Raw genomic sequence first — 12169 nt, 5'->3', positions numbered from 1 at the left:
ATTTAAAACCATCCTTAGAAATATAGATGGGAGTTTCTAACTTTGGCCATATTTTCTAAAAGAAAGATTGGGTTAACTTATTACAAAACTCCATCATTAGCATTAAATGTAATTAAGATGATTTTCCAAATCATACCTTAGCACATTACCAAACATATAAAATTACATAACTTGCCCTAGCCAGTTTGGCTCACTGGATAGAGCGTTTGACTGCAGAAAAGTCCTGGGTTCAATTCTGGTCAAGGTCATGTACCTCGTTTGCAGGCTTGATCCCCGGTCAGGGTACATGCGCAAGGCACCAATCAATGTATCTTTCTTACATGGTTGTTTTGCTCTGTCTCTCCCCAGCCCTTCCACTTTCTCTAAAAATCAATGGAAAAATATCCTTGGTGCCCTAGCTGGTTTGGCTCAGTGGATAGAGCATCGGCCTGCGGAATGAAAGGTCCCAGGTTCAATTCCAGTCAAGGGCACATGCCCAGGTTGCGGGCTAGCTCCCCAGTAGGGGATGAGCAGGAGACAGCCAATCAATGATTTTCTCTCATCATTGATGTTTCTATCTTTCTCTCCCTTCCGCTCTGAAATCAATAAAAATAGATTTTTAAAAATTACATAACTACAAAAACAATCTGAAACACAAATGTCTAAACATTTATTTTGTTAAATTTTTTTAAATATATTTTATTGATTTTTTACAGAGAGGAAGGGAGAGGGATAGAATTAGAAACATCGATGAGAGAGAAACATCGATCAGCTGCCTCCTGTACACCCCCCACTGGGGATGTGCCCGCAACCAAGGTACATGTCCTTGACCGGGATCGAACCTGGGACCTTCAGTCCTCAAGCCGACGCTCTATCCACTGAGCCAAACCGGTTTCCGCTATTTTGTTAATTTTTTACCAAAACATAAAAACGAAACCAGTGGCTCTCAAAACTTTAACCCTAGGAACTATGGTGCTATTATGATGGCTGGTTTCATTCATTCTCTGATTCAAAGACCATGGTGCTCAGGGAAAACTGTATTTTTTTTTAACTTATATTTATTTTTTTGTTAATGGTCATCTGAGGACATTTATTTCCATTGCTTTTTAGAAAGGGTAGTGGAAGGGGAGAGGGAGGGGGAGGGGGAGGGGAGGACGGAGACATAAATGTGAGAGAAACATGGATGGGTTGGTTCCCGCATGTGCCCAATCAGGGCCAGGATGTAACCTGTACACAGGTAGGTATGTGACCTTGACCCAGAAACAGACTCACGACCTTTTGGTGCACAGGCTGACATTCTAACTACTGAACTACACTGGTCAGAGTAGGAAAACTGTATTTTAACACTAGGCATTGACTGAATTTTATTACAGAATATTAGCAATATTAAAGATCCTCTTTCCTCTACTACGTCACTCAGAAATACTTATAAATCTAGGTGTAGCTATACAAACCATGTATTTCTGAAAGAATCCTATATAATAAAAGGGTAATATGCAAATTCACCCTAAAGGCCGTATGACCGGGAACTGGTCACTATGAGGCGCACTGACAACCAGGGGGCATATGCTCAATGCAGGAGCTGCCCCCTGGTGGTCAGTGTGCTCCCACAGGGGGAGCTCTGCTCAGCCACACACAAGCCAGGCTGACGGCTGTGAGCACAGCGGCGGTGGCAGGAGCCTCTCCTGCCTCCTCAGGCTGCCAGAGGGATGTCTGACTGCCAGCTTAGGTCCGATCCCCAGGGGAGCGGGTCTAAGCCAGCAGGTGGACATCCCCCCCCCAAGGTGACTGCGAGAGGGCACAGGACTGAAGGGTCCCAGGTTCGATTCCAGTCAAGGGCACATGCCTGGGCTGCAGGCTGAGGGGACCCCACCCCCACCCCCAATGCACAGACTTTCGAGCACCGGGCCTCTAGTATATGTATAAAACACTTTGAAACATAGTAGGGAGGTATGCTAATTGACCAAAATCCTTTATGAAGGTGGTAAGCTATTGGCAGAAAAACTGGTTCAAAGAATTGTGCCTTACTTTGGAGTAGAAGGGGTGATTTTGTATAATCTGGATATTCTTACACATATGGAAACAAAATAATTTATGTACATATGATGTACATATGATGCTTCCTTTTGTTAACATAGATCTAAATAATAGTAGCATGCCCTCACTTAAATCCTTTAAGGCAAGGCATACTTCCTATTGAAGTCACAATGGATTTTAGAATCAAGCCACACCCATAAAAGATAAATGTTTTACCACTGTAAATGTGTAAACCTAGTACCAGATTTGCTTAAAATATATGGATCAAAGTGAAAAGCTATCTTTCAAAAGCTAGTCTTCTCTATATTTCTTCTATTTCCATTTTTATTCCTACAATAACCAGTTGTCCAGAGGCTGTGAGATAGGAGGAATACTTTATAAATCTAAAGTAATGGTTAAGATACTGGGGAGGGGGAGCTGGAGTTACTATTTATAGCACTTATCTACAAAGTAATTTAAACAATGTATTGAAGATAGTGGCAATCCTAACTGTGTCCTATAATGTTGTGAGGAAAGGGTCTGTAATAAATACCATTTCCAAGAGTTAATACACCAAAAACTGAATGACTATAATATTAACCCTGAAACTCGTGCCTGTTACATCTTAAGAAGATTGCTGTCATCAATATTTTTCTCACATGCCTATATGGCCTTGCAAAAAAAAAAAAAAAACTGAAAATGTTTTTAAATATCTTGGTGTACAGTAATACTTCTTTCTTCCCAAGAAATTTGTGAGACATCAGTTCTCTTAGCTCAGTGGTCGGCAAACTGTAGCTCTGTTGACTAATGAGTTTGCCGACCACTGTGTAAGGCATTACCCTTACCCAGAAGTTTTGACTTCAGGTTAAAGACATTAGTACATTATTAAAATGTTTTTTAAGTGTTTTTCCCTAAGGCATTGGTCAGCAAAATCATTAGTCAACAGAGCAGCAACTGTCTTGCCGACCACTGTCTTAGCTCAGTAACTACTGTAAGTCTACAAATAAACATTGGTCTTCACAATATTCCAATGGCCACAAAATAATCAAAACCTAAATTACATCTTAATCGTCATCTCCAGGTTATCCCAACTAAAAGAATGAGCCATTAGAGTTTGATTACTAACTGGGAAAAACTTCTGAAGAAAGCTGGAGTGAGTAGTCAGTATACAAGTCTAAAATATCCTCAACCAAAGAAATATTCTCTTGAATCTGTCTTTCTCCGGTGCTTTCCTCTGCTTTTAAGATCAAAACAACAAAAGCCTATCCTAGGTAAAATAGATATGTTTAAGGAACATACTGCTTAACCTTTGAGTGGCTTTGAAATTTCACAAGTCAGCTATCACACGAATGAAACTTCCACTCCCTTCTCTTTACCCTGCTCTCTATCTGGAAAATACTATTCTACATCCACAAATCAATTCCCTCGTATCTATTATCCTATTTCAGGCCCTACTTAAGATAATCAAACCGCAAAGGTCTAGTTTATGAAACAAACCTTTTAAATCATCTCTAACCTTTAATATATAAGAAATTCATAAGATAATTTCATGATAGTCAAAGCAAAAATTATTTTCTCAGATATTCCATAAACAAACAAAAATAAAAATAAAAAATTTTCCTCAAAAATCTTAATATAGAGTCAATATACACTGGGATTAAAATCACATTAGCCAAGCCAGCGTGGCTCAGTGATTGAGCCTTGACCTATGAACCAGGAGGTCACAGTTCAAATCATGGTCAGGGCACATGCTTGGGTTTCGGGCTCGATCCCCAGTGCAGGGTGTGCAGGAAGCAGCCAATCAATGATTCTCTCTCATCATTGATGTTTCTATCTCTCTCTCCCTCTCCCTTCCTCTCTGAAATCAACAATATATACTTTTCTAATTCACATTAAAAACTGTACTTTGAGCCCTGGCCTGTGTTGTATAGTGGTTGGAACATGGGCCCAGTCACGGAAGGGTCGTGGGTTCAATTCCAGGATGAGGGCATGTACCTGGGTTGCACTCCCTGCCCCTTGTCTGCCTGTGTGTGTGGGAGACAACCAGTTGATGTTTCTCTCTCACTCTCTCCCTCTCCTGCCTCCCCCCCTTCCACTCTCTCTGAAAAGCAATGGAAAAAATAGCCTCAGGTGAGGATTTAACAACAAAAAAAATCATACTATGAAATATTGTCAATATCCCAGTAGATCCTTAGTGTCCACTGAAAATAAAATTATTTTAAAAATGAAAATCTAGCCCTAGCTGGTTTGGCTCAGTGGATAGAGCGTCAGCCTGTGGACTGAAGGGTCCCGGGTTCGATTCCGGTCAAGGGCACATGCCCAGGTTGCAGGCTCAATCCCCAGTAGGCAGCAGGAGGCAGCCAGTCAATGATTCTCTCTCATCATTGATGTCTCCAGTTCTCTCTCTCCCTCTCTAAAATCAATAAAAATATGTTTTTTAAAAAGAAAACCCATACACCATCAAAAGCAAACACTGACTACCATTATGCACAAGAATATCTATCTGCTGTTTTCAAAATTTTTAGCAACAAGACTTTTTCAAATCAAGTCTTATAAAGACCTTTATAACAAACTAGAGGCCCGGTGCACGAAATTTGTGCACGGGGGTGGGGGGTGTCCCTCAGCCCAGCCTGCACCCTCTCCAATCTGGGACCCCTCAAGGGATGTCCGACTGCCTGTTTAGACCCGATCCCACCGAAACGGGCAGTTGGACATCCCTCTCACAATCCAGGACTGCTGGCTCCCAACTGCTCGCCTGCCTGCCTTCCTGATTGCCCCTAACCGCTTCTGCCTGCCAGCCTGATCATCCCCTAACCACTCCCCTGCCAGCCTGATTGATGCCTAACTGCTCCCCTGCCAGCCTGTTTGCCCCTAACTGCCCTCCACTGCAGGCCTGGTCCCCCCCACAACTGCTCTTCCCTACAGGCCTGGGTCCCACCAACTGCCCTCCCCTGCAGGCCTGGTCACCCCTAACTGCCCTCCCCTGCAGGCCTGGTCCCCCCCAACTGCTCTCCCCTGCAGGCCTGGTCCCCCCCAACTGCTCTCCCCTGCAGGCCTGGGTCCCTCCCAACTGCCTTTCCCTACAGGCCTGGTCACCCCCAACTTCTCTCTTCTGCCAGCTTGGTCACCTCTAATTGCCCTCCCCTACAGGCTTGATCGCCCCCAACTGCCCTCCCTTGCAGGCCTGGGTCCGCCCAACTGCCCTCCCTTGCTGGCCATCTTGTGGTGGCCATCTTGTATCCACATGGGGGCAGGATCTTTGACCACATGGGGGCAGCCATCTTGTGTGTTGGAGTGATGGTCAATTTGCACATTACTCTTTTATTAGATAGGATAGAGGCCTGATGCATGGGTGGGTGCCAGCTGGTTTGCCCTGAAGGGTGTCCCAGATCAGGGTGCGGGTTCCCTTGGGGTGTGGGGCGGCCTGGCGACCCAAGCAGAGGCCATGGTATCTAGGGTTTATTTATCTTCCACAATTGAAACTTTGTAGCCTGGAGCAGAGCCAAGCCTTCTGCTTGCTCCGTGGCGGCAGCCATTTCTGTTGGGATTTATGTATCTTCTATATAATTGAAACTTTGTAGCCTTAAGCGGAGGCCTGGGCCAGCCAGGGTGTGCGGAAAGCTTGGCTTCCTTTATCGCCGGGGGCAACCCTAGCCTCCTGCTCTTTCCAGCTCCGTGGCTGCTACCATTTCTGTTTGGATTTATGTATCTTCTATCATTAAAACTTTGTAGCCTTGAGTGGAGGCCTAGGCTAGCAAGGGCAGGTGGAAAGCTTGGATTCCTCCATTGCCGGGGAAACCCAAGCCTCCCTCCTGCTCTCTGTGGCCATAGCCATGTTGGTTGGGTTTATTTGCATATTCGCTCCTGATTGGCTGGTGGGAGTGGCTTGTGGGTGTCGCAGAGTGATGGTTAATTTACATATTACTCTTTTATTAGATAGGATACTAGAGGCCCAGGAGCCCTCGGGGGAGCAGGTCTAAGCCAGCCGTCTGACATCTTTAGCGCTGCCACTGAGGCAGGAGCTCCCACCACCATCACTGCACTTGGCTCGCCAGCTATGAGCCCAGCTTCTAGCTGAGCGGCGCTCCCCCTGTGGGAGCCCACTGACCACCAGGAGGCAGCTCCTGCATTGAGCATCTGCCCCCTGGTGGTCAGTGTGCATCACAGTATCCAGTCGTTCCACTGTTCGGTCGATTTGCATATTACCCTTTTATTATATAGGATGGTATGATTATATATATGTGCAAAGTTAAAGGGATCCACAAGCACTTGCACTTTCACTGAGGCATCTTGTGAAACTGGGATATAGTATGAAAACTACTATTACATATAGTAGTTCTAATTCTTTCCATCATCAAAAATTAGAATAAAAGTTGAACAAGGAATATAGGCAGCTTTTAAGACAAGGGTAAAAAAGCCACTTCATGCATCAATAAGCATGTAATTATTTCTGCAAAAATATGGGGCATGTCCCACCCTCCTAGATTTATTTTAATGTATCATCATTTGATTTTATAGAAAGATGACATTACATCCTAAGTACTACTGCATGATAAATAGTCCTTACTGAGAACACGTAACTTTTTAAGAATTTCATGACACTCCCTCAAAACAACTGCTATTGTAAAACCAAGTGTGGATTCAACTGCACAGCAAAAATAATAAATTGTGCAATATCCAAATTTTAAAAAAAAAGTTTAAAATGTAGTACCAAAAGCTCAGAATAATTACTGTTTCAGAGTCCAATGAGCATTAATATAAACTGTTTCAAAGTATACATACTATGCTGTATCTTATGTATTAGATATTCTCAAGCACAAGTAATTTTTAGTGAAGTTAATACATTTCCTATTTTGTGGAAAAACAAGTATATAAAAATCATCGTAATATACTTACTGTAGTAGATTAAAATCAGTTGGTATTTCTGGAGCTGCTATCATTTCTTTATCATCTTCTGGAACACCCCAATGTCAGAAATATATTCATATATTTACGTGGGTAAAAATGATGGCTCGCTTCCTTCTTCTAAGACAGAAAATTCCTTTAAAGGGGAGGAATGCCGTATCTATTATAAACATACCAAAAATATTGGGAAGGGTATCTACACTCAAAACCTAAATTCCCCTGTGCCTGCTACTGTGTTTCAGTAATTAAGTATTTCTTTCCCTTGAATCTGACTGCTCTTTCTAGATATGATTTATTACAACTATTGTAGCCCCACAATAGCAACAACAGACACAAAGAAAGAAGCTTGTATTACAGACAATTATTTTTAAAATTTGCTAAGTTTCTCTAGTCTGGATTTTTTTTTAAACATATACCCTAACTAGGAACCATGATGTGACTCTTTACTGGTCCTGAAATCCTTATAACAAGTTTAAAACATAATACAAGATGTCTGAAAATTCTCTATCTTTTGCTGGTAGTGTACAGTACAGTCAAAAGGAACAGATAAAAAAATTAAGATATTTTGAAACACTATAAAAGCAGGTTCTTCTACTGTAGAAGAAACATAAAGTCCAAAGTCTTACTTATTAATAAATAACCACTTCATGATAATACCACATTGTATTGAATAGGAAAGGGGGAAAATGCTAGCTCTGATCTATTCCCTTTCCCTCAAGAACTTGTAATCAATTTAAATACCAATAACGTCATGTGGACAACACTGTAAATTTGGCCATAGGAAGAGTATTATTTCTAGTTTTGAAAGTCAACGATGCAGTTCCTAAATGAAAGAATGACCTAAGAGCAAATGACAAGTCTAACAAATACAGAGAGATAATATAGGCTGGGTCTAGAGCTTTTAATCTTATGTGTAACTTTCTTTTAGGATTTTCTTATGCTTTTCTTTCCAAGTGAATCTAGGACTTGGTGGCCACCTAAAGAAAAAGCAGATCAGACTAAACATGTCCAATAATAATAAATGTTCAAATATCATATACTAATAAACTTCTAATGATCTTTCCAATAGAGCAGGCGTTATACAAGAAACTGGTAATTTGGTTTTTCCATTAATTCTACAGCTCTAAAAACATCAATAAATGGCTAGTCAAAGCACAGCATTTCCCAGCAAACTCTAATGAAGCTACTATTAATAGCAAAATAATGAGGTCATAAGAGAAACAAGAATTAATAATCCACAAAGTAAGCCCTAAATAATCCAGGGTTGTCTATACCATCATTTTAGCTTTTTTTATTCTAAAGAATAATCGCATTATAAAATCTTTATTTAGACATGACTGTTAGCATGGTCTTCTCCTTGCAATAAATCATGGTCACAAGATTGTTCCCCAAGACCACTAATTGTTCATCTTATTGTAACCTAAGAAGTTATCTAAATAGTACACCAGAATTCTGAGGCTTGCCATTACATGTGGGACACACCTAGCTTCCTAAAAACCCAAACTTATTTAAAAAGAAAAGTATTGCCCTCGCTGGTTTGACTCAGTGGATAGAGCGTCGGCCTGCGGACTAAACGGGTCCCAGGTTCAATTCCGGTCAAGGGCACATGCCTGGGTTGAAGACTCATCCCCAGTAGGGGGCATGTAGAAGGCAGCCAATCAATGCTTCTCTCTAATCACTGATGTTTCTATCTCTATCTCCCTCTCCCTTCCTCTCTGAAATCAATAAAAATATATTTTTTAAAAAAATAAAAAGAAAAGTATTTTTTAAGAAAGAAAATTTTGTTATTTTAAAGAGAGCTGGAGAGTTATAGAGGTAAATATGTTCTAACCAACACGTCAGGTTATCTAGATGGCAAGAAAGTGCTTGCTCTGTTTGTCCACCTACCTGACCCTAGTCTCTCTCAGCATTTTACAAAACCAAACTTGCTGCACCCATTAAATATACAGTTTTTAAGCAGACATTAAAGATAGTTCGTAAATATATTCCCCTAAGGACAAAAAGAATGTATCAGCTCTGAAAAGCAGAGAGTACTAAATAAAAAATAAGTAGCGTGATATACTACATTCCTCTACATAGCACAAAATTTCTAGTGAACAAGAAGTATTGTCAGGTCAAATTCTTTTGCTCAGTATAAGGTTATACTAACATGTGCTTAGAAACTAGAAACTAAAGCAAATACAAAAGAAAAATGGAATTTATAAAGATGTGAGTCTCCCAGACAAGGAGTCTATTTTTAAAAAAGAAATACCACCTAACAGATTTAGGGAAAAAAAATTATTAAATTGGCCAACTCTCTATGCCCAGTAAAATACTTGTTTTTAAAAGTTTCTAAATATTAAAAATCCATCCAACCAATTAAAAATATCTATCATGTGCCAAATGCAGTGCAGGTCACTGGGCATACGGTGGTGAGAAACAAGAGTAATAATAATAAACCTGCAATAAATGTGAAAATATATTTATTCTACCCTGACGAATGTGGCTCAGTTGGTTGGAGCATCTTCCAGTATACCAGAAGGTTACGGGTTTGATTCCCGGTCAGGGTATATTATATACACCTTAGGTTGTGGGTTCCACCCTCCGGTCAGGACCAATTGATGTTCTCTCTCACATTCACGTCTGTCTCTGTCTCTGTCTCTCTTTTTCTCTCCCTCTCTCTTTCCCCTTTCTCTGTTCCCCTCTCTAAAAATAAGACCAATAAGCATATCTTCAGGTGAGGATTAAAAACATGTATTTATAGCCCTGGCCGGCTTGGCTCAGCAGATAGAGCGTCGGCCTGTGGACTAAAGGGTCCCAGGTTCTATTCCGGTCAAGGGCATGTACCTTGGTTGTGGGCACATCCCCAGTAGGGGGTGTGCAGGAGGCAGCTGATCAATGTTTCTAACTCTCTCTCTCTCCCTCTCCCTTCCTCTCTGTAAAAAAATCAATAAAATATATTTTTAAAAAAAAAAATATATATATATACACACACACACACACACACACACATATACACACACACATATATTTATATTTATTTCTACAAGGCACCTAACTCTACAGCCACCTAATATTAAACATAGGAATACTAAATTCCATGTATCTGAATTTTCACTGTTTTATTCATTCTCTAAATAACCAATTTACCACCCAAACAGTTCTTCACTGCTCAAAATTATACATTAAAATAGCTTTGTAGTTAAAGGAGCCAGAACAATGGATAAGTTAGCATTGTGTGTGTGTGTGTGTGTGTGTGTGTGTGTGTGTGTGTGTGCGTTTGGGGGAATGGGGGTTAAGAATGGAAACTTCATCTTCAGGAAGAGCTGAGAAATTTTCCCTTTTTATTTTAAATGTCTACAGCTGTATATAAAGACAATTTGCTTCCTCCAAAGACTTACATTAAAAAATTTACAAGCAAAGACTTTAATGTACTTAATACCATTTCACCTAAGATGGGAAACCCAAAACTATAAGACCATGTTAATGCTCAATAAAAGTATTAAATTAAATAGGCAAACTTATCACATCATTTCTGGTCTACTATAGACTATTAATATTTTTAAGAATATGCTCAAAGATCACAAGGTGGAGCTCTCACCTAATGTCAAGGAAAAACTTCTGAGATTTTTATCACATGTACCAATTCTCTATAACTACTATAAAAGAGTTAACATTCCAACAGCTTTGGAGGATAAAGCATAGAAATGAAATATGCTTTAACTCTCAACTACTATTTTCCTTTGTTGGGGGGAGGGAATATATTCAAAAACAACTAGCTTCTTTTTCTCCTTACTGAAAACTAAGTGAACCCATTTTATACTAGTAGATAGGTTGCGTAATATACTGTAAAACCACTTCCTTAGGCTCAAGTGTTCAGTATACAGCCATTAAAGGTTTATTAAATACATTCATATATAATTACTGGATTAAATAGGAATAGGTCATAATAGATTAATTCTGTATGTTAAATTCAAGTACACACTCTCACAAGTACTGCTTTTAATATAAACAGATCTAAAAACTGAAACTTGATCACCATAACTTTTCAAATTATCTATAATGAATATATGTTTATAGTGTGTTACTCGAAGTTTATATTCCAAGTTAAATTAATTCAATAACAAACAAAAAAACTTTCTACTTCCACTTCTGTAAAATCTGTTGATTTCTTCATAAAATAATTGTTTCAAAGTTCTTTTAATTCAAGCCAAGTGGTCTCAAGACAGAAAATAAGAAAAAACAAAACACAGCCTTCACTAAACAAGGTCAGTCAGAATTCACATATTATTTAGGAGTGATTAATTACAACAATGAGCTAAATTCACATGTTAACACTCGTAAATGGTCTACACATAGTGCATTATTATCATCACACCCATTCACACTGGCAGATTTCAAGTAATAACAGATATCAAGACAGATTTCATAGCAAAGTAGATGAAGACAGGATAATCCCGCCCGGATTTCAAGAGAAATCCAAATATTTTACTTCACATAGTACTCTCTAATTGATTACATCAAAAACTTTCACATTTATTTATTCAAGGTAGTAGAAAGTATCTAACTGAAATATTCAGTCTATTAATAATTCTTATGAAAATGGATATACAATTCAATTAATAAACAATAATAAAGCCAAAGTGTAAATTAAACAGCTTTAGAGATAATGATGGGAAATTTTAATCTAAAATTTAGAACTGCAGTTACTAACCACATTTTTTTTCATTTTAATATGACCACAAAATACAGCATGCTACATCTTTAATATTTTTGTACCTTCCACTTTTGATTAGATAAAATTTCTAGAATTAGCATCCACTTGATAAAAACCACTAATCTTTCTACCTACACTCACAGCACATAATTCATAGACTTGAATTATATTCATGTTCAAGCTCAGAAATCAAATATGCTTCCACAATGAAGTTTATGAAAAACAATATAGATACTTCCCATTTCTTATTTCAGATCTAAGAGGTTGATTCTTCATTTGTTAATTCTACACAATGACAATGACAGGAAAAATCACACATATGTTGTACTGTAAAATTATTTGAATTCTCTCTAATCTTAAGCTTTCCTAAATAAAGATTAAAACATGTAAATTATTTTTAACAAACTATAGATGAATATTCCCGATGAATATCAATACAAAAACTCTTAACTACTAGTAAACCATTCAATAAGCACATGACCAAGTGGTATTTATTCCCAGAATGCAAGGCTGGTTCAACATATGAAAATCAATCACTGTAATGCACTACATTAAGAGAATGATGGGCAAAAA

General features: G+C 39.0%; 1 protein-coding gene across 6 annotated transcripts in view; it reads right to left on the bottom strand.

The window, feature by feature from the left end:
• STAG2 (STAG2 cohesin complex component) overlaps positions 1–12169 on the bottom strand; it is a 155541-nt gene that overhangs the window by 81507 nt on the left and 61865 nt on the right. For all 6 annotated transcript variants that reach the window (XM_080652172.1, XM_080652177.1, XM_080652176.1 and 3 more), the window contains exon 2: positions 6892–7036. In XM_080652172.1, coding sequence (XP_080508298.1) covers positions 6892–6935 — 44 coding nt within the window. In that variant the 5' untranslated portion in view covers positions 6936–7036. The remainder of the gene's footprint in view (positions 1–6891; positions 7037–12169) is intronic.

This window comes from Plecotus auritus, assembly GCF_963455305.1.
Source record: "Plecotus auritus genome assembly, chromosome: X".
NCBI lineage: Eukaryota > Metazoa > Chordata > Mammalia > Chiroptera > Vespertilionidae > Plecotus > Plecotus auritus.
Note: the sequence above shows the minus strand (reverse complement) of the source record. Positions and strands in the feature narration are given on the sequence as shown.